This window comes from Ochotona princeps, chromosome 29 (genome assembly GCF_030435755.1).
Source record: "Ochotona princeps isolate mOchPri1 chromosome 29, mOchPri1.hap1, whole genome shotgun sequence".
NCBI lineage: Eukaryota > Metazoa > Chordata > Mammalia > Lagomorpha > Ochotonidae > Ochotona > Ochotona princeps.
This window is the reverse complement of record NC_080860.1, coordinates 6239567-6266181: the sequence shown is the minus strand read 5'-3', so window position 1 is coordinate 6266181 and position 26615 is coordinate 6239567. Positions and strand designations below refer to the sequence as shown.

The following is a 26615-nucleotide window of genomic DNA, read 5'->3' as shown; positions in this document are numbered from 1 at the left end:
AACAATACTGATGCCTTGTTTTTTTTGCTCTGTCCGGACCGCAACGCTGTAGCCAATTTAGATATGCTATAAATTTAAGAGGTTGCCATGGTCACGGCGCGCCCATTGGCCGCCAGGCCCCCTACGTGCCGCGCCACGTCACCAAATCTGAATAAGGATGCGCGAATTAGGCGGCGGCCAGACAAAGATGAGGATCCGGACCGCTTGAAAGTGGGGGAAAGTGCCGGCGCCTCCGACACCGGGGAAAGCCGTTCGGCAGAGCCGAGGCGGCCAGCCACCCGAGACACCTGAGGGAACCCGGAACGAAGGCCGGGGCGCACGCAGCCTGGGGCATGAGGTCGTGAACGCCTTCAACCCCGCAGCGCCGGCCAGCTCCGCGCCGCCGGGCCAGCGACCGCCCAAGGACTTGACCGGCTGAGTCTTGGTCCCGACCAGACTCGCCCAGCGGCGGCCCGAGAGCAGAGGCGAGGAGCGCACGCCGCAACAGGGCCGAGAGGCCCGAGGGCCGGGGGCCCAGAGGGAGGGCAGGGCGGCGGGAGCCGCCTGGCCGGGGGGCTATGATGGTGCACTGCGCCGGGTGCGAGCGGCCCATCCTCGACCGCTTCTTGCTGAATGTGCTGGACCGCGCTTGGCACATCAAATGCGTTCAGTGCTGCGAGTGCAAAACCAATCTCTCGGAGAAGTGCTTCTCGCGCGAGGGCAAGCTTTACTGCAAAAATGACTTCTTCAGGTAAGATGCCGCGCCGCCCTGCTGCCTGCGCGCGCTCCACCGGGGCGCCGGAGAGAGGGACAACAGTGAACCCATCGCAGCCTCCCGGGCTCGCAAGCTTTAGATGGGGCGCGGGGCCGCAGGCCGCTCGTAGGGCGAGGCTGCTACTTCACTGCCTCCCGGGATGGCCCCTTCAGTCCGGCTCTGAAAGGTGCTGGGGCAAAGGGAGGAGGCCCTGACAAACTTCCTCGCTACCGCTCTAAGCCCCTTTCCAGCGGCTGCTAACTGGAAGCTCCAGCTCGTTCTGAACCAGGAACGATTTTTTTTCTATATTATTGTTGTTATTTTTGCTAGAGTTGGGGCGATCAGAATGGAGGTTTCGCCCTCCAGGCACAGCCCACCGGCTCCAACCGCCCTCCCCAGTCCAGAAACCTCTCTTGGAAACAAATAGAAACTTCTCAGGTGTAGGAGGGCCCAGCTGGAAAGGTCTCTCCTTGGTGAGGGTGGAAGACAGACTCTCCTCCATCCTTTCCCTCCCGACATTCCCAGGGCTGGGAATCAGGCTCCTCTTCCATGTCCCCCACGCCACCCCACCCCAGTCCTTACAGCTGGGTCTGAGGCAGGCCAGGGCACGTCAGCTCTCTAGGCCTCAGTTCCCCCAGCTGGGAGATGCTTCAGGGCAAGCCTGGATGCCTGAGCAGGGTTTGGTAACCAGGCCCAGCCTGCTTGCTCCTGACCCCAGGTTCCCAGAACCGGCTTTGTGAGTGCTAGGGCACCGAGGGTTGACCCCAGTGGCTGGCACAGGGAATCTGCCTAGGAGAAAATGTCCTAGGGCAACGGGTGCCTTTACAAGTGTAAACTCCTGGCCCCCCGCAGGCCTGGTGCCCCTAATGTGGCCGTGCTTGCAAAGAGCCTAATGATTTTTGATAAGGTGCCTATGGCCAATTACAGTACCGGATAAGACCAAAAGTGACTTATGGCTTCTAATGCCCTCACTACATCAATGTCACCCAAATTCACCCTGTTTAGAGACATGGGTGTGAATCAATGTGGTGTCCCCAGAGCTCCCCCCTCCCACTCCAGGCTGCCGCACCTCCTCCCTCCCTTTGGGTGTCGGCATCCCCGGTTCAGAGCAGGCCAGCTTTCTTTCTGGGCTTAAGGCAGCAAGTAAGGGAATGAATGAGGGAAAGGGGGAGTTGCCATTCCTTGCCCTGGTCTTACAGGGCTCTGAATGCCTTCTGCTGCTTCTCCAACTGCCTGCTAGGGCCAGAGATGGGGGTGGGACACTGCCCAGAGTGCACCCACCTGAGCCCCTACCACCACAGCCCTTGTGGTGGAGCCTAGGGTGTGGGGGTGGGGCAAGGAAAGCTTTCAGGTGGCACAGGGAATCTGGGAGAGAACTCCCTCCTGCTGAGGCCCTCCTGGAGAGAGGCTCCCCCAGCCTGTGGCTAGGACCAGCTGGTCGGGCAGGTGGGTGCTACCTGGGTCCCAGCAAACTAAAAAGGACCCAGGCAGCAAAGCCAAGAAGTAGTCTACAAGCAGCCTGCCTGGCTTTGAATTCCTCTTGGGCTCCAGAACCAAGCTGGTCTGGAGCAGCCCAAGCAAGTGCAGCAGGGTCGGGCTGGGGGTGGGAGTGGGACATCTGGGGATACTCTGGGTCCCACAGCTCAGGCTCAGCAGCCCAGCAGATGGTGAATTAACCCAGCCAGCCTGGCAGTCCCTGTCCCAAGTCTGGTCCAGGACTCATGTCCCACTTCTGCTGTAGCCAGGAAGGCAGGATCAGAAGTTTCCTTTGACAGGCATGGGCGCCAAGGTGGGTAGTAGATTTGGGGAGAAGAGAGGGGCTGGGAGGCTCCTTCACCAGCCCACCTGCCGGTGATGAACGGGTGCCCTGTGTCCCCAGGCGCTTCGGCACCAAGTGCGCAGGCTGCGCGCAAGGCATCTCGCCCAGCGACCTGGTGCGCAAGGCTCGTGGCAAAGTCTTCCATCTCAACTGCTTCACCTGCATGGTGTGCAACAAGCAGCTGTCCACGGGCGAGGAGCTCTATGTCATCGATGAGAACAAGTTTGTGTGCAAAGATGACTACCTAAGCTCATCCAGCCTCAAAGAAGGCAGCCTCAACTCAGGTATGGAGGCCTGTGCCCATCCTGGCCCTGGGACCATAGTGCCTTCTTACCATGCCAGCACAACCAGCACAGCCCGTCAGGTATTCTGCAGTTCTCCTGTCCTCACCCACGGTCTGTACCTGGCTGGGTACCAGGCTGGCCTAGCACAAGGCAAGGGCATGGGAGGCTGGGAAGAGTGGAGTTGGTCCTGCAGACGAACTGGCACCTGCCAGCTGGCCGCTGCCTTCCTCGCATTCGAGAGCCTTTTCCAAGCTAATCCTCCCGAAATTCTGAGTCGAGTAATTCAGCGCTCTAGCTCCTTTGGGCCTGGGAGGGCACACCTTTGGTACTAGAGGGCGGATAGAAAGAGGGGGGCAAAAAAGAGCCAGAGGCAGCCCAGCCTCTTTCGCCCTCCAGGCGGCAGGCAGCTTTCTTCCGAGGGCGCGCCTGCCTGCCCCTACCCCGGCCTGAGCTGACTCGGGCTCAGAGTGTTGGCGAGGGCCTTTTCCAAAGGCCCTGCTCCGCTTGAAGAAAAGTGGGCGGGCGCCGGTTCACTGAGGGAGGGGCCCGTAGCAGGTTCCAAAGAGAAGGTCCGAGGACGCTTGGGCCGTTGGAACCGGCCGCGGGATTGGAGAGGCGCAAGGCCGCCGCTGACTCTGCGGTTCTCTCTTTCCCAATGCGCCCGCCTGCCCGCAGTGTCATCCTGTACAGACCGCAGCTTGTCCCCGGACCTCCAGGACCCCCTGCAAGACGACCCCAAGGAGACGGACAACTCGACCTCGTCGGACAAGGAGGCGGCCAACAACGAGAACGAGGAGCAGAACTCGGGCACAAAGCGGCGTGGCCCGCGCACCACCATCAAGGCCAAGCAGCTGGAGACGCTCAAAGCCGCCTTCGCAGCCACGCCCAAGCCCACGCGCCACATTCGCGAACAGCTGGCGCAGGAGACCGGCCTGAACATGCGCGTCATCCAGGTGCGGCCCCACCCAGGCCACCTTTGTGATTCCCGCCGCGCGCCACCGCCAAGGCCGAGAGCGCACGGGGTTCTGGGGTGGGAGCAGACGGTGTGTCAGAGCTGGACGACAACTGGGCGTCCGGCCGAGACCGGACACTCTCTGCCCATAGCTAAATCCAGTCCAGCCCTCCTCCTGGCCCTGTGACGGGGAATGGAGGGATTAGGGGAGCAAGTCAGCTCACCCCGTGGCGATTCGCTCCCCCGCCCCAGCGCCGGGAGAGTCTCCAATTGTTTTCCATCTTCTCCCACCTTCTGAGCAGAAAAAGGGCCCCGTTCGCCCTTCACCTGCCCCTTCTCGTGCTTATCGCTGCGCGGGGCGGACCGAAGCGGCCGAGGCCGGCTCGGGCTGGCTAGGGGCCCAGGCGAGAGCCGTGCAAGGTCGGAGGCCTTTATAAAGCCGTCAGCCCGCTGGCGAGCCGAGAGCCAGGAAACCCAGGTCTTTATGAGTCGCCCCACGGGTCCGCGAAATCCTTCGGCTTTGACTGCTTCGCCCAAACCCCTCCCGGCCTAATCCGGCCCGGCCCGGGTGTTGGGGGGCGGGGTAGACCCGTTACCAAAGAAGCGTTAGGGCCTAAGGGGGGCGGCCCGCCCAGGGAAGGACGGGGGAGGACGCCTCTGGCGGCAAGCTCACGGAGCCCCCCCCCCCCATGCACCCTTGTCCCTGCTCGGTCCCAGGTGTGGTTTCAGAACCGACGGTCCAAAGAGCGCCGGATGAAGCAACTGAGCGCCCTGGGCGCACGGAGACACGCCTTCTTCCGGAGTCCGCGACGCATGCGTCCCCTGGGCGGCCGTTTGGACGAGTCGGAGGTGTTGGGGTCCACCCCGTACACCTACTACGGAGGTAAGGGGTTCCGCGGGACGCGCCGCTGCACTCCTTGACCTGCGCCGTCAGCCCCGCCACTGCCCCTCCCGCTCGCGGCCGCTTACGCAGGACTTGCCCAATCACGCACACACTTGATCCTCACACCCTGCACACGAGCGCACTCACCCACTGACACCTTCCGGGCTTGGAGCCGCACTTGCCGTCGGACTCGCCCATAGGGGACCCACAGAGGGGGCTCCCAGGGGAGCACGAGGGATACACGGGGGCACACACCCAGGCGAGACCCCCGAGGTGTTGCACGCTCACGCTTGCATTCGGAGGCCTCGGGGACACATCCGATCACACACAAGGGACACCCTAGGCCCCGCGGTGGACTCCCTCACAACCCTCCCTGTGTCCCGCAGAGGCTCATACTGACAAACGCACACGCGCCTCCCCGTCACCGCGGGACACTCGGCCTCCCGCTGCCCCTCTTCCGGGTGCACTGGTGCGGGGCGGGCGTGGGGGAGGGAGGAGCCGGGGATCTGAATTCGGTCCTGGCTGTTTGCCCGCCGACTCCTAAGGCGGCCACCCGGGCTCCGTCCGAGACGGGGCCGGTGCGCGCTCGGCGTCAGGCGCTCTTTGCACAATTGCGGCCCATGGGTGGTGGGGGGTTCTGGGTCGAACTCCCACCCACCCCCAGCTCCAAGCACGCGGGGTTCGTCCTGATTTGGGCTCAGGCAAAACACAAGTTTGGGCCAACCCCACAAGGGTGTCCTAGATGCTTGGGGTTTGGATTTAAATTTGTAAAGGAGATTTCGAATTTGGCTGTGGCAGGCTCAGGCCTGGCCTTGGGCACCTCCGTTCTACTGCCTGGCTGTTTTCTCCTCATTTGCTTACTCCTTGATTGGTGACCCATCCCTTCCCTCCGACCAGGGCCCTCTTAGACTCCTGGCCGGCAGTACGAGGCAGTGCCCACCTCCACACTCTTCCCAGTGTGTGTATTGTGGGAGGAGGTTAACCTCTGGGTTTTAAGGGCACCCGGTGCTCCTGTGCCTCAGGGAGTCATTTCTGCTCTGGCAGGCACAGCGTCACCTATCTTTCACGGCCGTCGGCTGATTTGGGGAGGAGTGGCAGCCTCTCTCACTGAGGAATTTGGTGACAAAGGGTTGGGGAAAGAGCCAGGCGGACCCCTCCGCACCTTCAAGGGGCCTGAGAGGCTAGACCAAGACCAGGCTAGGTTCTTCCTCCCTCCCCACCTGCTCTCCCCCAAGCCTGGCAGAATGCAACGCGAAGCGGCTTGTTTGCGGGGAGACCTGCGGTAGCCAGGCGGGGTGGCGGACGAAAGCGGTAGCAGCGCGGGCCCTGACAGCCCAGTGCTGGGCGTGTCCCGGGGACCCTAGATTCTCTCAGTTCCTACGCGGTTTTGCTTCCTACGAGGCCTGGGGGAGGCACCTGCCCAAAATTTGTTCCTGGCTGGGTCATTAACCAAGGCTTCCCCCGCGAACCCCTGCACCCTACACCTCTTTGCGCAACCTCCTCTCTGCGCGCCTGCTTGAAGGGGTGGGAGGCTGGACATGGTAGGAGGTGGTAGTGGTGGTGAAGGGGGAGACATTCAGCCCCGGAACGGGGCGGTCGGGGGAAACAGGATTCCCCAGCCCCCAGCGAGGCGGCCCCGCCTAATCCGCGCTGGGAGATCCCGGTGGTGCCTGCCGGCAGCGGACGAGAAAAGGACCGGGCGGAGGGGCCGGCGGCTCCCCGTGGGAGCGCGGACAAAGCCCCAGCTGCGGCTTTTGTGCCCTTTTCAGACGGCGTTTGTTCCAATTACCCCCGGCCCGGCCGCCATATGGGCGGAGGCGGCGCGCACGGCGCCGGGGCCGCGGCCCTCGCTGGTTTGCTGGCTCCTGCGAGCCGCGCTCCCGCCCCCACAACCCTGTCCCCATCCCTGACCCTTTGGGGACTCCCCATTGAGCGTCCCAGACCCCTCTCCTTCACTTTCAGGGAGAATGGAATTCGTAATCTTCCAGTCTACTGGGCGAGGGTTAAACTTAAACCTAAACCTCCAGGAATTCACCCCCGCCCGGATTTGGAACGATTTCCGGGGAACAGGGTGAAGGGTGCACCCCAAATCAGCGGTGATGGCGGCCCCAGGACGGGGCCAGGAGGGGGGCATTGGTTTTGCACAAGGCGGGCTGTCAAGGGTGTAGGCGACCAGGTGCTCCGACGCGGGGTCCCCAGCCCAAACCCTCAGAAGCTGGTCGTGCGTGAGGACACAGGATGTTCCGGAGGGCCGGGAGGAAAGTCTCTAGGGGAGGGGAGAGGCAAGTACGTCCTGCACTGGGGTGGGGGGGCAGCGCACCTGTGTCTTTTTCTGGGGACAGAGCCCCAGGAGCTGTCACCAGTGTCTCAGAAGGACCCAGTGTCCCCTGATGCTTCAGAACTTGGTGTTCTGGCAACCCCCTAGAGCGAGACTGAAGAACCCAGGCGCCCGGGCATATTCGCGTGCTCCTCAGCTTTCTCCCAGCCGCTGAATTCGGTTTCCAGGCCAAGCAAGGCCAAGACAAATGGGGGCCCGCGGGTTGAGAAGTGTGCTTGCGGGGCACTGGACGCGCCGGGGCTGCGGGCCCCGGGGGTGCTGGAGAGGACGTTGAGGTCGCGCGTCTCCGGCCCAGGCGGCAAACATCAGCAGCTCGGGCCCAGCTGGGGCTCCGCTGGTTCCCCATCCGCTCTGCTTTGCGGCCGCGGGTCTCGTCACTCCCGGCTTCTCTGCCGGGGTCTCAGGCCTCTCCACCTGCGCGTCTCTGGCGCCTTCAGCAACGCGTCTCGCTGGTGCTGCAGCGAGGGCTCTGGGCGCGTCTGGGCCTCCAGCTGCGCGTGGCTCTCGAGCCCCTCGGGGACCCGACCCTCCAAGTCCCGCTTCTCGCTCCACCTCAGCGGATCTCTGGAGCTGGCCCTCGGGTCTGTGGGTCTCTGTCGTGGCCCCGGCCCTTCTGGATCGCTCTTCCCGCTGTCGCCGCCCCTCACTGCCACCGAGCGAGCGCCTGGAGGTCTGTGGCTCCGACCTTGCGTCCGTGGCTGCCCGGCGCCCTAGCCGTCTATCGTGCCGAGGTCCCTCGCGGTCTGAGGCTCCCTCGCCAGCTCTCTGTCCTCCCCGGGCCGCAGAGCCGGGGCTTCCGTCGGTTTCCCGTCTAGGGTCCCTGCCGCGTGCGTCTTTACGCTTCCTTAACCGCCCGCGGCGTCCAGGCTGTGACTCACTGCCTCTCCCATCCCCTCCCGCAGACTACCAAGGCGACTACTACGCGCCCGGAGGCAACTACGACTTCTTCGCTCATGGCCCGCCGTCGCAGGCGCAGTCCCCGGCGGACTCGAGCTTCCTGGCCGCCTCGGGGCCCGGCTCGACGCCGCTGGGCGCCCTGGAGCCGCCTCTCGCCGGCCCGCACGCCGCCGAGAATCCCCGGTTCACCGACATGATCTCGCACCCGGACACGCCGAGCCCCGAGCCGGGCCTTCCAGGCGCGCTGCACCCCATGGCAGGCGAAGTGTTCAGCGGCGGGCCCAGCCCGCCCTTCGCCATGAGCGGCAGCAGCGGCTACAGCGGACCCCTGTCGCACCCCAACCCCGAGCTCAATGAGGCCGCCGTGTGGTAAGGCCGCCTTCCCGACGCGGCCTCCCGAAGCCAAAATGCCCAACAGCGTGGACGCGGCGGGAGATGCAGGGGCTCCCTCGGGGGGCCTCTCTCTTGGGTCCGCACTGGATCGATCGGCAGCTGCTCCTGGGCGGGGCGCCCAGGGAGCCGACCCCACCCAGGCACCCCGCGGGCTCCCTGCCTTCCAGACCCCAACCCTCCGGAGGATCGACAGAGATCCAGCACCTGCTGCCGCCGTCTCCCGGGACTGGGAGAGGGGCGACGCGAGGAGTGTTTGGCAACCTTATTTCTCGCTCTGCTTTTCCCACCGTGGAAAGAGGATGAGGAGGAAAAGAGAGAGGGGGGAGGGGAACAGGGTGGAGAAGAGAGAGACTCAGAGAGAGAGAGAGAGAGAGAGAGAGAGAGAGAGAGAGAGAGAGAGGTGCTTAATGGGCGTGAACCCAAGAGCCGGGCAGAGGCACCTGCCGGCTTGCGCCCCCCGGTGGCGATTCCTGGGGTCCGCGGTCAGCTTTTCCAAGCAGTGGTCAGTGGGGCCTTCCTGGCCACCGCCCCTCCTTCCTAATTCTGCAGTCTTGCATTTTGAGCTCGAGAGGTCCAGGCTGCACCCTGCTGTCTTTCCCTGGGCCGGGGTCCACATTTCGCTCTCCCCCTCTGCCCACGGCCTGGAGGTGGGGCGGTCAGGATGTCCAATATTATACTTTTTTGGAAGTCGGACGCTTCTAGTCTCCTTATTTTGTATAAAGAAGAAACAAATAAAGTATGTTTTTGTGTTTACTGTTTATTTATTGTACTCTAGTTATCCGGGTTGAACATTTTTATATTTTTAAGAGGAGGGTGGGTAGAAGGAGGGAGGGGAGGCAGGAAGAGGTTTACCTAAGAAAAATGAAAATACAAAAAAATCAACTTTTTTTAAAAAGAAAGATTAATAAAAAAAATCTTTTTCCCTCTGTGCTGTGCTGCTTTCTTTCCATAGTCGATGTGAATGAAACTCGTCTTGTGTCTACATTTGCGAAGTCACTTTGGTGACGTCGAGGGAGGGGATTGGGTTGCTTGCCTGGCTGCTGTCTTCTGCTCATGCCATCACCGGGGGTGGGGGAATCTAGCCCAAGCTGAGTCCAGCGCGGAACAGGCTGCAGGATGCCGGGTGCATGAATGGATGTGGGATTTGAGGCTGCATTCTTCCGTACTGTCCCATGCAATTCCAAGGGAGCTAAAAAACCAAAAAGTTGGTAGCATGGCTGGTTGCCTGCCAACCGTGTTGACAAGTCCTGCTTCCATTTGCCTCAGTGTGCCCACCTGCAAAGGTGGAGGTTGAACGGAGTGTTTTTACACCTGATGATGAGAGGCACATGATGCAGATGATGGCAGATGAGACGATGCCCTGCGCGTCGGTGTCTTTTCAGTCCCGCTTGTGGTGGGAGGAGCTGGCCGCAGCATGGAAACTGGGAGAAGTGAGGGGCTGGGCACCCCTCCTCCCTTACCAGGACCTCGAAGCATGGCTGTCTTTATCACACACACAGCCTTTGCCCGGGTGGGGAGCGGCTACCACAAGGTAGACGGCACTGTCCTGCAGGGTTGGGGGCCCATCTTTCAGGCTTCCCTCCATTCTTTCTGGAACCAGGAGTCTTTCTCTGGACACTCAAGGCTCTGGCTGAACCATCCTGCATATGGCCTTTGCAGCCAAGCCTCTCGCTGGAGGCTTGGGTTCTAACTTTTCGCCTGCTCTAAGCCACACCGGACTAAAGTTAGCACAGCGGGGTCTTTTCACCTGCACCTGTAGCTTCCACTTTGCCCTTCAGCATCCTCAGCACCGGTGATGGCCTTGTCCCAGGTACTGCACAGCGGACAGGCTGGCTGTGCCTCAGAGCTCCACCCGCCTTGTAACACTCCCACCCCAAAGAAACGATGCTTGGGCCCAGAGAGATCAGCGGGGCGCAGCATGAGATCCCCCAGAGGTATCCTCTCCTCTACGCCCACCTTCCAGGTGCAGTTACATGCGTGCACTCCACTCCAGGTACACATCCCAACGCACAGCTCAGTCCCAATATACTTCCACCTGCTCCTGTGTGCTCAGTGTAACTCCCCAAGGAGAGCCTACTGGGCCCAGGGTCTTTGGGCAGAGAAATCTCACCCCTGCTCTGCCCACCTGGCCCACCCTGCCCAGTGTACCTGCTGTAGTGGTGGCCCTGGGTGGCCCTGGTTCAAGGAGACCCTTTGTAAAAGAGGTTGTGGTGGGGAAGGGGAGTTGGGAAGGGATGCTGGCCCCTCACTGTCTGTCTCTGTTTTCAAGTGTGTTCAGTGCTTGCCAGAAACACAGATCCCCGGAACCACCCGCCCCCCACCCCCATGGCTGCAATTGCTGTCACGGGTGGAGCTTCAAGCTCCCCCAAGCCAGCAGAGCCAGGCCCTGGCAGGATCCTGTCCCTATGCGGCCTCCTTGGTTGGCATCTCACTCCATTCTCACATCTTCAAGATGAGCTGCTGGGCCCGGTGTGATAGCCTAGTGGCTAAATCTTTGCCTTGCGTTTTGCATGTGCTGGGATCCCATATGGACGTCAGTTTGTGTCCCAGCTATTCCATTTCCCTGCTTGTGGCCTGAAAAAGCAGTAGAGGATGGCCCAAAGCCTTGGGACCCTGCGCCTGCATATGGGAGACACGGAAGAAGCGCCTGGCTCCTGGCTACAGATTGGCTCGGCTCTGGCCATTGCAGCCACTTGGGGAGTGAATCAGTGGATGGAAGATCTTTCTGTATCTCCTTCTCTCTATAAATCTGACTTTCCAATAAAAATAGATAAAATCCTTAAAAAAAAAAAAAGAAAAGACGAGCTGCTGTCCCCGTTGCCTCAACGCCAGCTTCCAACTTGAAAATGTCTGTTTCTGGAGCCCACCTTGCCTCCAGAGCCACCAGCAGTCTAGTAACCGAATGAGTGAATGAATGAGCAAGAGAACACATGAAAGGCAGCCACCATACAAACAGGCTCTTTAAGGAATGGTCCCAAAGACGCTCATCTTTGTCAGTAGCAGCTTCCTTGGGTTTTGTGGGAAACGCCCTGCTGGCAAGGAAGGTGACCAGGGCCAAAAGGCAGAAGGACATGGCAGGGCACCTGCAGGCTCACGCTCGTTTCTCTCTGTCCCTCCACGGCCCTCGTCCCTGGCCTCCTCTGTCAATGTATCTGTTCATCCCCCGCCCCCGCATCTCCCGTATATATTAGCATTGAAAAATAATAATTAAAAAAAGATTTTCAAGAGTAATAAAAATTTCCCAAGGCAGACAGGTGAGGCAGAGTGCCCAGCAACTGTCTTCATGCACCACCCCTAATCCGGCTCTGGATGAGGGGTCCATCACCCATCCCCCGAAGCCCCCCCGGGCTGCAGTTCCAGCTGGCACTGGACAGTTCAGTTCCATGGAGTCCAGCCTCCCCTCACGCCTGCCCTCCGGCCAGCCCGAAATCGAGAACCCCCACGAGGGCATGAGGGCTGGCCCGCTGGTCTTAGGACTAATATTTAACATGCAGGATGGCTGTGGAGGGCGCCCGCTCCCCTGCCTTGTCGTGCAGTAAAAAGATATAAACAGAATAAATTACCTTTCCAGCTCCGGTTATGAGAATACCCATCTCCTGACTGGAATTTTAAGTCCTGCCTCCCTCGTAGCGCCGCACACGGCTGATTTATGGAAACCCGAACACTTCTCTGCATATTTCTCCTGTTCAGCCAAGTGGGCGAGTTTACCCTTCCTATGCCATTAGCGTTATTAACACCTGGGCAACCGATCATTGCAAATGGGCCATTTCTGTGATGCGCGCCGTCCTATGCCGCCGCCGCCTCTCCAGGGCCAGGCCACCTTTGGCCTCTTCTCTGTGCACGTGGGGCCAGGGCCTCTTCACATGCCCAACACCTGCCAATAGGTTCTTGCACCTCTGTGAGGGGACATTGTGTCCCAGCAGGTGGCCAGCACCGGAAGTGACACCACCCCTCCTCTTCATTTATTCCTCAGGGACTGTTCCGCTAAAGGACAAGGCCCTCAACTGACCACAAAAGCTCAAAGCCCCCGGGGTTAGGTTGTGGCCAACTTGTGGTCAGAACTCAGAGCGTAGTCTGCGTCACACCCCGAAGCTGGCTAGGGAGACAATGTCTTGGCGGGGGGGCTCCACCAGAACCCTGGAGTGACACAGCCTACTTGGCCCCCAGGGAATTGCTGCGCTGGCCCAGGGCCACCTGTCCTCTCTCCATCCGCCCACAGTGTCCCATCGGGGCTACAGACAACTTCCGACTGGGGCCTGGGTGAGTGGGAGCTGGCCCTTGGGCTTCTCTGAGCTCAGCTTGGCCAGACCTAAAAATGACCCAGGAACCCCAAGTCTCGTTGGGAGCTGTAACTGACATCCAGAGCGTTTGGCCTGGGGGCTGCAATGTCTGGATCTTTCCTGCTTCCCGTTTCCCACCTAGTGCAGGGCTCGGGAGGCGTGGAGATGCTCAAATCAGTGGGTTCCTGTGTCTCATGGGGGACGCCTGGCCTGAGCTCCGACCCATTTTGTTGCAGGTTTTTCTAGACAACCAGTGAATGGGGGTTCTGTCTGTCTCTGCTTTTCAGAATATAATTATTATTATTATTATTGTTATTGCCTAGCATGCAGCAGGTTGCTGAGTAATGAACTCTAAGTGAATACTGTTACAGCAATCCTAAGAATGGCCATTTAGTGGTCACCATGATTATTGTTATCTGTTCTACTTTCTAAAATATATGTTCTCTCCCCCTTTTTTTAATTTTAAAGGCAGAATTACAGAAACAGAGAGAGATTTTCCATCCACCTGTCCACTCCCCAAATGGCTTCCACAGCCAGAAGCTAGGCAGAGCCGAAGCTAAGAGCCAAGAGCTTCTTCTAGGTCTCCCACGCAGGTGCAGGGTCCCGAGGCTCTGGTCATCCTCTACTGCTTTCCCAGGCCACAAGCAAGGAACTCGATGGGAAGCAGAGCAGCTGGGATTCGAACTGCACTCCTATGGGATGCCAGCAATGCAGGGGGAGGCTTAGTCTACCGTGCTGTGCCGTGGCAACTGACTCCTGTTCTACAGGAAGTACTTAAGACACTTGTATATCAAGCACAAACTTCATAGCCCACACAAACAAAAATGCAGTTTATTACTTTCCAAGACCTACTTCCGGATTATCCGTGCTGTCCTATAGGCCCTGGGGGGCAGGGGGACAGGTCCATGTTGCCCAGCAAACCAAGAACTGCTGGTTGGAGAGCTGGCAGTTATTAATCAAGGCACCACGGATAGAGGAAGAGCCGCACAAAGTGGAGGCTCAGCCACTGGGTGGAGTACAACTCGGCCACCACGAGGAAACAGGCGCTGATGCCGGCCGCAGCATGGATAAACCCTGATTAACACCTGCCTGGTGTGCCGGGCACAAAAAAACTGGACAGGGCTGCTGGTGAGAGATGTCTGGGGTAGGCAAAGCCACTGCAGCACAGGGCATACTGGCAGCTGCGGGGGGCAGGGGCAGGGGACAGGCACAGGGCACGTGAGGAAGTAACGCAAGTGGCATAGTTCCATTTGTGCACTGAGTCCCCGCTGTTATCGCATCATAGGGACTGAGAGAATACCCCCAAAGTCAGCTGGACACCCAATCCCCAGGCACAGGGGGCAGGGGGTGGCGGGGAGCCTATACAGTCTCTGTTGTGGGGGGAGTCAGACCCCAGCCCCAGGCGGGCATCCCTGGAGGGCTTGCCTTACACATCTCGGGGCGCTGACATCCAGTGCAGCATTCTCGTGAGCTGTGACCAAGCAGGTGTGTTTGGCCAAGGCGAGGCCTTCCTGGAGGAGTCAAGCATCTCAGAGGTACCCGGTGCCCGGGGCAGGAAGTCACCCTTCCCTGTTCTTTCTCAGCCCTCCTAGTTGTCTTCCAAAAAATAGTCTCCATTGCACTGTGTGCGAAAGGCAGACAGGGATCTCCCATCTGCTGATTCACTCCCCAAACACCTGCAACAGCTGGGATGAGGTCAGGCTGAAACCAGGAGCTTGGAACCCCATTCAGCTCTCCCAACCTAGTGGCAGGAACTTGAGCCATCACCTGCTGTTTTCCAAGCTGTACATTCATGGGAAGCTGGAACCAGAAACCCAGGCACTCTGCTGGGATGTGCAGACTTCCCAAACGGTGTCTTCACCATCGTGTTAAACACCTGCCAGCCCCTGCCCTCCGCCAGGGCTGGTCAGCCCCAGGGCAGCCTCAGAAGCACCATCTAACACTTGCTTATCAAACACACTGCAGGCTCAGGCTAGGAGGCTTGGTTGACCAGAAGCTGGTTACAATCGCTTTGCACTGTTTCATTTCTTCTTGTATCTGTTCCGGTGGGTTGTATCTAGTCCTGGAAGAGATACTGTCTCCGCATTCAGGGAGGTGTTGATGTTTTCTTTCCAAATACTACTGATGGCTTTGACAAAAACATGAATGAGGTGGTAGCTGAGGCGATCCCTGCAATATACCCTGTGTGGCTACACAGGCTTGGGGGCGGAGATACATCCAAAGCATGTCTGCTCACAGCCAGCCGGCCCCCACCTGGCCCACTCCAGCTCACCAGCACCCTCGCTGTGCTGACCATGGGTTTCATTCTGGGACTTGCTTTGCCGCAGTTGTGCCATATGACTCAAATGAGGTAGCTCATCCTCTCTGAGTTTCAGTCTCCTCATATTTTTTGAAAGATTCATTTATTTGTATTTGAAAGGCCAATTTCTAGATAGAAGGAGAGACAGAGAGAGAGCTTCCATCCACTGATTTATTCCCCTAATGGCCACAGAGCCTGGAGCTGGGCCAGTCTGAAGCCAGGAGCCAGGAGCTTCTTTCAGGTCTCCTACATGGGTGCGGGACCCCCAGGACCTGAGCCAACCTGTGCTGCCTTCCCAGTCCATAAACAGGGAGCTGGATGGGAAACAAAACAGTTGGAACTAGAACTGGTGTCCGTATGGGATGCCAGCTCTGCAGGTGGAAGATTAGACTGCTAAACCACTGCGCTGGACCTCTAGTTTTCTCATCTGAAAAATGGGGACAGGAAGTGACCCAAAAGACCCTGGAGTGCAGCTGAGGAGACCAAAGCCTGACTTTGTGAGCCTTCTTCTCATTGCTTACCCACTCAGCTATTCAACAAGTATCTGCTGGAGACCTAGCCCACCCTGGGCACCCTACCACGTCACAGATATGAGCAGTGCGGGTTCAAGCCAGGGCTTGGCAGGATGGAGAACTCCTGGGGAGCCGGGCAGAGAGGGACAGGCAGGTGGAGTGACCGCCAACCGCAGTGGGATGAGACATGGATGAGATGGAGAGCGTGTGAGTGCCTGGAGGGGCGCTGAGCAGGGCCGACCCTGAGCAAGGCAAATGCGACAGGCCCCCAGATGCATAGTGTACGGGGGAGGGGGAGGGCAGGCGCCCAAAACCCAGTTATCAAGACCAATAGCATTTTCGCATCATCGTTTGGAAAACCAACAATGCATGCAGACAGACCATACAATTCAAGGCAGGCATGTGTGTCAGGGTGACACGGCAGACAGGTGAGAGCCCACCTCCTGTGGAAGCTTACTCATCACTGGGGTTTGTGCCTCTGCCTCCACTTTCTCAGTCCAACTTCATTTTAAAAGTTTAACTTGCGCTTGTTTGTTTGAAAGGCAGATAAAGAGAAAATGAGACCAATTTCCTGCCTACTTGTTTACTGACTCCGAATGCCCTCAACAGCTTGGGTTGAGCCAGCCTGCAGCCAGGAGCCAGAAACCTAATCCAGGTCTCCCATGCCGAGAACCCAAGTGCCTACGTTGTCCGCTGCTACTTCTCAGGGTGCACATTGGCAGGAAGCCAGAATGGGAAGTGGAGTCAGGATTCGAACCCCAGGCTATTTGTTCCCAAGGCCAAGTGCTTCTCGCCTTCACCGAAGACCTGGCCTGGTGGCAATCTGGGTAGCCAATCCCAGACGCAGGCATCACAGCCCAGGTCTGGGAAGTTGCTTACTTGGCTGAGAGCCAAGGAAGAGTGTGCCCTGCCCCAGGAAAGAGCTCAGGGGGTTCCTGGAAGACAGAGGGGGTCATGGGGAATGCTTGGGAAAAGCCATTGGGGCCCTAAGGAATGGCAGAGGCCAGACACATGGGAAAGACTGGCCCTGTGGCCTAAAAGCATCCAGGGTCCCTGGGGAGTGGTTTAACGGGGAGGGTGGTGGCAGGTGTGGAACTGGTGACAAACACATCAGGCATGCAGCTGGGGGCAGTGTGACTGGGCACCACGGAAATACTCACCTGCTAAGCATCCTGGGCAGGTCTTCTCCCCAGGAGCCTTCGAGTCATGTCTTACTCCCTACTCCAGCATGAATCCACCTGACCTTGATTCCACCCACTAAGAAGCAGAGGTGAGATTTGAACCCAGGTCTCTAAACAACCAGCCAGGCTCCGTTTCTGGCTACCTCGCCACCTTGAAAGAACGAGCTAAACCATTGACGTGCAGGCGAGCCTCAGTCTGCCACATCCCCAACTTGGGATGAACTCAACAGCCCGCCACTCGGGGCTGGAGGCTTGATGAAGACACCTGTGGGGCCTAAGCCTCCAGCAATGTGGTCTTCCAAAGAAGAACAAGGCCCCTTCCACTCGCTCACTCCCTCTCTCCACTCGCTTTCCCCTAAAAGGAGAAACTTGGGTATTTGTTCTTCAAACATTTATTTTATTCCTTAGATCTTTCTGGAAGGGGAAGAATTGGTGAAGGTAATCAATTTTCGGACTTAAGATAAAAAATCACACGAAAGGGTCGACTTGACTCTTTATAATGAATGGGGCGGCTTGTAATAGGATTCTCCTGCCTGTGGCGCACCCTGGGAACGCCTTTTACATAAGATATTGCCCACGCCGGAGTGGCAGTGCCGTGATTTATGGGGTTCCTTGCTCCAGAAAAACCTCTCGTGGGGTCGCCCAGCCAGCGGAATTTATCAGGGAGCTTGGAAACCAAGCGAGGGGGCGGCCCATGACATTTTTGGTGGCGTTCAGAAAGCACAAACACGGGGTGGGGCAGGGGAGGCAGGGGAGAGGCCAAGGGGACGGTCAGGAGGAGGGGGCCCATGTGGGTCGGCCGAGTCTAGGATGGAGATGCCGGGCAGGGGGCCAACTAGACTCGGGGCAGACAGAGAAGGGGGCAGGAGAGAGGATGCTGGGCTGAGACACAAGTTCGTATGCAGTCTGCCCCGTGAGGAGCAGCACAGGCTGGCCTGCTCAGAGATTTGAACAGGGAGGGAGGAGATGAGACAGAAGGCACCTCGTCCATGGACTCACTTCCTAAACACCCAGAACAACTGGGTGGGGCTGGGCCAGGTTGCAAGCCACCCTGTCACTGAGTTTGAAGGCAGAAAAATGGGAACTGCTGGACTTGGGGTGTCTGTTCCAGGTTGGTGAGCAGACAGAAGGCTCCTCAGCTGCCAGAAGCTACAGAGGTGGGTGGGGGCCACAGCGTACCCCAGGCAGGTGCACACACCTGGATCCACAGAGCAGCCCTACTCCCAGCACCTCCTGGGAGGTCCCAACCTCACTAGCCCAAGGGGCGCACAGGCAGAGCTCTAGCACAGCCCCCCTGATCGCAGAGCCTGTGGCTGCCACATTGTGTCCCGGCAGCCACAGTGCAGCCTAGGCCTCACACCTGTACCCGACTCTTTCCCCATGCCTCCCCACTGCACTCCGCCAAGCCAGGTGCCAAGCAGGAAAGGCCAATGGCGTGCGTTATCTACACAGGGTCTACAGTGCCTCAGCTCCTTATCTCTGGCTCTCGGAGACCAGGAGAAGAACAAACAGCAGCCTGTGACTCTCCCAGGAGGGCAGTCAACAGCATAAGACCCAGCATGGGTGCGGTGGGTGGAGGTGGCCCGGATGGGAGACAGCACCTGCAACGCAGGTGGGCAGGTGGGTGCTGCCAAGATGGGGGGATGCAATCCAGGGAGGCTTCCAGGAGGAATCTGCACTCTCCTGGGGGAGGCCTTGTCCAGGAGCAGGGAGGCTGTGGCAGGCAGGGGACTCGCGGGAGAAGGCAGCAGCGCTGGATGCGGGAGCCTTGGGTTTGGGCTTAAAGCTATGCGAGCTGTGGCGTGACTGCTCTGTGCCTGCCGAGTAAGCAGAAAATAACACCATGTGGGTTATTCTAGGATGACGTGAAACCACTGAAGTTCCCAGCATGCTACAGGTGCAGCGGCCAGCTTGGGTCCTTGGGGACAAGGACTTTATGGAGGCGGGGGGACCTTGGCAGCCACAGGCTGTGACTGGGGTTAGAGAAAGAGACAGAAGGCCATGGGAACCGAGGAACTCGCCATACTCTGCAATCCTGCCCTCAGTGGAGGGAAAGGAGGTGGAGAGCGAGAAGCGGGTTTCCCGGCAGCACGCTTGATCCTAAGGCCCAGAGAAGGCACGGCTCTGGTGCAAGGTCACACAGCCCCCTGAAGCAGGACGAGGGCCCAGGAAACAGGAGCCAGTCCCGCCCGGGCTGTGACGCAGGGTAGCCGGATGCTGCCTGCCTTTTGTTTCTTGGCAAAGCTGTGAGAGACTGGAAAGGACCCCCGCATGCCCAGACCACAGCTGGCCCATTTCCAGGCGCTCAACACCCCAGCTAGGGTGAAAGGTCCTGCAGGGCATCAAGCCCACCAGGACCCATGGGGCACCTCTGGGGCCCTGAGCCTGCCAGCCCCATCGGAGACACTTTGCTGCCCCCTTGTGGCCACATGAGGTTTAACATCCACGTGGTTTCCTAAGGCACAGCCCAGGGGTCCCTGGGGTTCAGCCCTGTGACCCCTAAGGTGTGTCCAGATCAACCTGGGCCAGGGTAGGAGGACCTACTCCCTCTGCCAATATTCCAGCCCTCCAGACAATCCAGATCCCACCTCCTAAGGTGACACTGAAAAGCTGGCCAGTCATATGCTCGGGGGTGGATCCTGGCGGTGTTCTGTGTCTGTTTCCTCATGTCAGGGATGGTAAGAATGGCTGCCTCTTTGTTAAGGGACATCAAAGAAGGTGGCAGGTGGGAAGTCTCCGGATGAGGGTCAGGCACAAGGAATGCCCATGGTAGGACTCCCCACTGGATGTGAGGGGTGAACCTGCCCCCAGGCCTTCCTGAGCGGGGGGGCCTCCATGCTGGGGCTCCCCTGCCGATGGCACACCACTCAGCTGGTTTCTGTTAGATTCCTGAGGCTTCAAGTTGTGGAGGTTCTGGGCTGCTGTGTGCCCTCTCTGCGCTTGCGTACATGGAAACATGGGACACGCAGGAGGAGCAAATGCAACTTAAAGAGGCTTTATTAATGGGGCTGCCATGGAGCCCGAAGGAGTGGATCGGGGGCTTCCCCTTGGAGGTGGCCTGCCCAGGTACACAGGGCAGCTTCCACTGCCCCACACCTGGAGTCAACGTGCCTGTTGGGGGCCTCGGGGGCCCCTCAGCTCTGGCCCAGCTGCGTCTTCAGAGCCTGCAGCTCTCCGCTGTTAATGCTGTTGCCGCCACACACGATGACCACCACAGGAGCAGGGGGAGAGCGTAGGCGGCCCTCAGCCTGCAGTCTCCCCAGGAGGCCGGAGTAGACAGCAGCCAAGGCTGCCCCACAAGCTGGCTCCACCAGCATCCGCTCGTCATCTGCCCAGGCACGGGACAAGGAGGAACCAGTCAGTGCCCACTGGGCACTGCAGCTCTGTCCACCCAGCCAGCCACCCACCCATCCGTCCCTCCAGCCGTCCCTCCAGCCGTCCACCTGTGTCATCATCCATCATTTGCCTTCCGTCTGTCTCTCCATCCATCCACTCCTCTATCCATCAGTAGACTGTCTGTCCATCTACCAGAGTGTCCATCAATCAATGTCCATCCATCCATCAACCATCTATCAGGCCCCTATCCATCATGGGACCGTCTACCCATCCATCAACATGTCCATTCATCAGTCCATAGCCCCATCAATCCTTCTGTCCATCCCTCCACTGTTAGCTGATTTTCCCCCTCACTCATACATTTGTCCACGCGCTCAACAAATATTCATTGAGTGTCCCACCCCCTGCCAGGCCCTGTGCCGGGAGGCCTTGGGACACACCAGTCAGACACCCCAGCCCCTCCCTTTGGAAGTTCACAGCCTAGTCCTGGAGCTGCCACTTATACATAGGAAGTCCCCAACTCAGGTAGAATCGGGGAGGAGGGGTGCTTCCCGGAGGAGGTGCCATGATCACTGAACGCCACACTCCTCCAGCTACTTCTCAGCAGTGGCTGCACTTGTTTGATTCCTGCACACCCGGCCCCATACTGAGGACCTGGACCACAGCAGCTCACCCAGGAGGACCGGGGACTGCCACAGGGCCAGAGAGCCACAGAAAGGGTGGCACGAGTGAGTGGGCGGGTGAACGGGCAGAGAGAGAACTCCTGCACCTGGGGGGTGGGGGAGCAGGGACACTCACCCAGGAACTGTTGCACGGCCTGCACGGCCTCAGCATCCTCTACCACCTCAGACAGGATCTCACGCTCCCGGGCACACTGCAGGGCCTGGGCGGCCACCGTCTTAGCCCCCAGGCTCTTGGCCACGCTGCAGCATGGAGCAAGGGGCAAGTTAGGACAGGGTCTCCTTTACCCCATGCAAAGGCAGCCCTCCTCTCAGCCCATCCCACAACCCCAGGGATGCAGTCAGCCTCACTCCAAACCCCACCCCGACCTGTGCCATCCCTTGCTGAGACCCCCACAAAGCCAAGCCCATGAGGGATCCTTTTCCTCCATTCTCCTTGCCAGCTGCTTCTCTCATCTGTACAAGTGCATGCAGCGTGCTGGACGCATGGATTTAAGCATCATTGAGTGAGAAATGTTTTCCAGGGGAAAGGGGACGGAAGCTCAGAGAAGTTAGGGCACCAGGCCCAAGCTACCCAGCTTGTCAGCAGCAGGCTATGGGTTCAGAGCCAGAGGAGGTGTGAGACAAGAGGAAGATGGTGTGGGGCGGAGGGAACAGTGTCAGAGTCAGCAGACCAGGGGACAGGCAGGTGGGGTGCAGAGGAGAGAGGGCCAAGCCTGGGGCCTTGGGGAGGCATTTCTGGGCATAGAGGGAGGAAGAATCCTGCAGGTTGGCCAGAAGGAAGAGGAGACAAAGCAAGCCCTGCTTGAAAATGAATTGTGTGGACAGTAGCAGAAAGTTGTGAAGATGCCAACAACCCTCAAACTGTCTGATCGTGTGGTAGGTGAACTGCATCTCTCTTGTATTTTCAAGATTTGGCTTTTACTTACTTGAAAGGCAGAGAATCTTTCCATTCACTGGTTTACCGCTCAAACTGTCACAAAGGCCAAGGTTGGCAAGGCTGAAGTCAGGAGCCTGGAGTTTCTTCCAGGTCCCCCATGTGGGTACAGGGGCCCAGGAACCTGGGCCAGTTTCCACTGCTTTCCCAGGTGGATTAACAGGGAACTGGGGTGGGAAACTGGGTGAGGCTTCGAACCTACCACTCACATGGGTGACCCAGCAGAAGCTCTTGGCTCCTGGTTGCAGTCTGGCCTTGCCCCAGTTCTTGTGGCTGTTTTCTAAGTGGTGAACCAGTAGATGGAAGGTCTCTGTCTCTCTCTGTCTCTCCTCCTCTCTCTATAATTATTTCCAATAAATAAATAACCTTATAAAAATAAATAACAAGGTATATCCCTTGTCTAGCACAGCCTCTGACTCAAGTGTTTGTCACTGTAGTTAGTGTCTCAGGAACAAAGACATGCTCCTCAGTAGCCACCCGCTGCCCCGAGCCCAATCTCACCTGGTGATGTCCGGCAGCGTGACCAGTTCTCCTGCCTTGATGGCCGCGTTGAAGCAGTGTGCCCCTCGGGTCTCCATGGCGACAATGGGTACTTGCTGCCAGCCCACCTCCACCAGGCCAGTTGCCACCCCAAGCAGGAGTCCCCCGCCCCCCACAGCCAGCACCAGGGCTGCTGGTGGGGTTCCCAGGGCTGCCTTCAGCTCGTGCACCAGGCTGGCATTGCCTTCCCTAGGGAGTGGGAAGGAGGAAGAGGCAGAGTGAGAGTGGTCCCTAGCCCTGGGCACTCCCAGAATGTGGGAGAATCAGAGATGGGCTCCCTATCCCACAGATGCCTAAACCCCAGCCAGTCTGCAACACCTGCTTCACCCAGGCCTGCTACTTCTCTGAACAGCCAAGCTCCCGCTATTTTTTTTTTTTTTTAAATGCTATCTCACTTAATTCCACCCCAAAGTCTGCAGAGGCAGGTTTTTGTATGTGGCGAACCAGCCTGGTTCAGTTGTCCCTGCCACTTCCCAGCTGTGCGGTCTCTGTCAATTAGATCAACCACTCTTGCCCTCAGCTTGCCCATCTGTAAAACGGGCATAACAGCCCCCACCTCCAGGGCTTTGGGGAGGATAAATGAAATAGAGTGGGGACAGCCACTGGCTGTGAAGGAGACTGCATGTTAATGCTTCCACCTTACACATGTGGAGTTCGAGGCCCGGGGTGCTGGGGTGCTCTGCCCAAAGGCACACAACTCATGAGCAGCAGATACAGCATCTGCTTCTGAGGCCTCATTTCCCCCTTGGGCCTCAGTTTGTCCTTCTGCCCAGTGGGGAGAGAGTGATCCAATCAGGGCCTCCCAGGGTGGGGGTGGGTGCCAGCCTTACCATATCAGGGGGTGGTCAAATGGGTGGACATTCACCCAGCCTTCCCTCTTGGCTAACTCCTGGGCCCTCAGATTAGCCTCATCCCAGACCTAAAGGAAGAGCGAGAGCCCTCAGAGACCTGGGCTCAGAGGCAGGACTGGGGGCTAGGAGACCCCCAAGGGGGAGCGCTGATGTGGACCCAGAGGCCTCCTGGGGCAAGGACAAAGGACCCTGCTCAAACAGTGCCAAGCTCTCCCCACTGTCGCTGCGCCGCTACCCAGCTGGGCAAGGTGGAGCCAAGCTGGCCTGGGAGGTGAACAGCCAAGAGCCCTAGGCCGGCTCTGGGGCTTCCAGCTCTTTGCCCTCCCTCCATCAGAAGCAGTGACCTCCAGGATTGGCCTGGCTGCAACTGCTATGATGCGTGGAGTCCACATCCTCTCCTCCACGGAGGTCAGTCAAAGCCAAAGACAGATGGTGGGTCAGTGCCAACCCTAGATCCTAAAAGACACCATGTGTTGCTCCTCCTGAGAGAAGCAAGCCCTGTGAGGTCACACACTGAGAAGGACAGGCCGCACATCTGCATACCTGGATCCTGGCCATGACCAAGCAGAACCAGGTTGGCCTACCCACAGACTCATGAGCCACACCACTGCTCTGGCACTGAAGATGGAGCCACTTGTTTTGTAGCTTGTTTACAGCGGCAATAGCTGTCTAGGATGTGGCTTCTCTGCGCTTGTCTCACCCCAGAATCATTTCAGACAGCATGCTTGGTCACCCCCAGCAGGTACCCAGGTGGTCCCATGTGCACAGCTGTGATAACCAGGCCTTGTTTCCTGTGTTCCCACAACTACTGACACAGGCACAGAATGTGTGAACGTTGGGTGATGGTGAGTGGATGGATGAAGAGATGAATGGGTAGATGGATGGGTGGGTGGATGGATGAGAGTGGGTGGGTGGATGAGTAGGTGTGAGAACGGGCAAGCAGATGGATGGATGGGTGGGTGGGTGGGTGGGTGGGTGGGCAGGTTGATAAGTGGGTGATGGAGATGGTGGATGGATGGATGGGGAGTGGATGGGCAGAAGGACAGACAGACAAGGGATGCATAGGGAATGGATGGAGGAAGGGAGAGAGGCAGGCAGAGAAGGTGCTGGATGGAAGGATGGCTAGACAGATGACAACATGGAAGGAAACAAGCCAAGGAGGAGAAACAATAGGGTTGGGGGGAGGCTGACGAGGGAGGAGGTGCTGACACCAAGTGCAGGCAGAGTGACGTCCCAGGGCCACGTGGATGCGCCTCCCTTCAGCTTTCAGCTGCTTCTGAAACCTACAACTTGTTCTCTATATGTGAAGGGCCCTTCCCTTCCCCCAGCAGGGAGGGGAGAAAGATAACACTTTCAGGTCTGTTTCTTGGGTCACAAAGCGAGCCTGTGGTCATTGATTTCTTTATCTGTGTGCCTCTCTCTGGCCTCTCTCTTCCCACTGCTTGTCTAGTCAGCGGCAAAAATTGGAATCACACCAAGTGTTGGTGAGGAGGGAAGGCAAGAGACGCTCTGCTGCCAGTCACACACTTTCTGCCTCTCCTGGTCCCATGCATGGTGAGAAGTAGCAGGCAGCACACCCACTCCCACTCTCTCCACCTGCTCCCACCCGCTCCTGCCCAAAGAGAATTCTGGTCCCAACCAGCGTTGAAGTTCATCAAAGGGAGCCAGGTCTGCTCTGGTGGGGCCGTGGGCAGTGCCCCCTGCCCCCTGCCCACGGCCCACGCCAGCAGGCCTTCTTCCACCCGAAGCCTTACCTTTCCGGCCAGCTGGACCTTGGCCCCTTCGCCCTGCAGCCTCCTCACCACGTGCGCAGAGGTGCCCTCGGGGAGCACAACAGTGGCAGGAATGCCCAGCTTGCGAGCAGCATATGCAGCAGCAACGCCCGCGTTGCCCCCTAAGGAGGTGGCAGAAGGGGACGAGGTGGGCGGAGCTGCAGCAGCTACAGACACAGCGTGTCCCCTGCCCTTCGGGGCCGTAGGGAGCCCCCTCCTCCCCAGGTTCATCTGCCCCCTCTGTTGATGCTGCCTCTGATGGTGCTGCAGACAGCCAATCAGAGAACTGTTCCCCACCCCCTCTGACCCATGATTGGCTTCTGTGACCCAATTCTATGATTTCAGAGTCTCCGAAAAGAGCCTTTCCGTTCCCCAGGATTGTAGGATAGTGGGAAGTTAGCCTATGGCTTTGGGTGGCCATGTTTGCTCCCCGGAGGCCAACAGAATGAAATTCATGTAGAGGAGAAAATCAAGGGAAGGAGACACAGAAACAGAACTCCTAGATCCAGCCGTGCCTGAACACCACTCATCCCAAGAACTTTGATCCTCGGAGTCTGTGGCTTACAGCTGAACGGGTTAGGTGTCTCTTGCTACCACGGAGAAGACCTGAGTTCCAGCAGAGGGCAAAGAGGGGACCTTCTCCAGCCAGCTCCTCCCTCAGCCAACCCCTGCAGCCCGAGGAGCCCCATGAGAAAGAGAGGGGAGGGGGAGGTCACCTGAGGAGCACACCAGGTGTCTGCATCCCTTCTTGGCCATCTGGGGAAAGACAGCAAAGGCGGCAGCTACACCACGCAGGTGTCGGGGAGACCCAAGCGTGGTGGAGTCAGACACTGCTCATGCCCCCCTGCTGCCCAACCCCTGCCCCACCTGAGCCCCTCACCTCCTGGCAGAAGTGCCCAATGCCACGGATCTTGAAGGAGCCAGCTGGCTGCATGTTCTCACACTTAAGGAGGATGGTGGTGCCCGCCACCTGGGACAAAGCCCAGCTCTCCAGCAGGGGCGTGGTCACATGCAAGGGCACGGCTCGGCTGCTGTGGCTCTCCATGCCGCCGCCACCCAGAAGGCCTCCGGAAGACAGCCCGGGAAGCTGCAGGCCAGGAGGAGGGGAGTCAGAGAAACCCTCGGCTTGACAGCCCCCAGCCCACGGCCGCCGAGCTGTGCAGCTCCGGGCTCCACCTAATCGGCCAGCACATGGTGACGGGCAAGTGAGGTGACGGGTCACTCATCCATCAATCACGCATTTATCAGAAAACTTTTGCTAAGTCTCTACTGTATGCCGAGCAACTCCAGCTGCTGAGGCCTCCACCTCACCTCCAGCCCATGTGCCCCTGGGGAGCTGGAGTCCCAGAATTTCAAACAGGTGTGATGTGGCGAGGGGATGTGTTTTGGAAGAGAGAAAGGTTTGAAAACTTTGGTTATGACCGGGGTTAACATTGTGGCATAGTGTGTGAAGCCTCAGCTTGGGGTGCTCACGTTCTACTCAGGCACACAAACTTGAGTTCTGCCTGCTCCGCTTCCAACCCAGCTCCCTGCTGACATGCCTTAGAAGGCAGCAGAGGACAGCCCAAGTGCCTGGGCCCCTGGCACCAACGTGAGAGCCACGCCCCTGCTATGGCCTGGCCCAGCCTAGCTTGTGATCATTTGGGAAGAGAACAAGTGAATGGAAGATCTCTCTCTCTCTCTCTCTCTCTCTCTCTCTCTCTCTCTCTCTCTCTCTTCCAAATCAATGAATAAGCCAGTCAAGAACTTTTTAAAACAATGTAGCTGCATGTAGTTTCATGACTATATATATATATATATATATATATATATATATATATATATATATATATTTGTTCCAATTTGTTGAATGTGCACACTTACAGGAACAAGCTTAGACTTCGTTTAAATGTGTGTTTATGTTCATCTAGTTGTTTGCAAAGGGAGGG

At 58.4% G+C, this 26615-nt stretch overlaps 2 protein-coding genes across 2 annotated transcripts; one reads left to right on the top strand and one right to left on the bottom strand.

The window, feature by feature from the left end:
- The first annotated feature begins 542 nt into the window (after positions 1 to 542).
- Positions 543 to 8498, top strand: LHX5 (LIM homeobox 5). The gene is made up of 5 exons (XM_004595280.2): positions 543 to 730; positions 2613 to 2836; positions 3512 to 3789; positions 4506 to 4671; positions 7912 to 8498. The coding sequence occupies exons 1-5, from the start codon at positions 558 to 560 to the stop codon at positions 8277 to 8279; spliced, it is 1209 nt and encodes a 402-aa protein (XP_004595337.1). The 5' UTR covers positions 543 to 557; the 3' UTR covers positions 8280 to 8498.
- An 11052-nt stretch (positions 8499 to 19550) lies between these two features.
- On the bottom strand, positions 19551 to 25759 carry SDSL (serine dehydratase like). The gene is made up of 7 exons (XM_012929828.2): positions 25568 to 25759; positions 25404 to 25443; positions 24670 to 24809; positions 22895 to 22983; positions 22026 to 22253; positions 20706 to 20830; positions 19551 to 19899 (listed from the first exon to the last, which is right to left on the bottom strand). The coding sequence occupies exons 1-7, from the start codon at positions 25730 to 25732 to the stop codon at positions 19706 to 19708; spliced, it is 981 nt and encodes a 326-aa protein (XP_012785282.2). The 5' UTR covers positions 25733 to 25759; the 3' UTR covers positions 19551 to 19705.
- Positions 25760 to 26615: the final 856 nt, after the last annotated feature.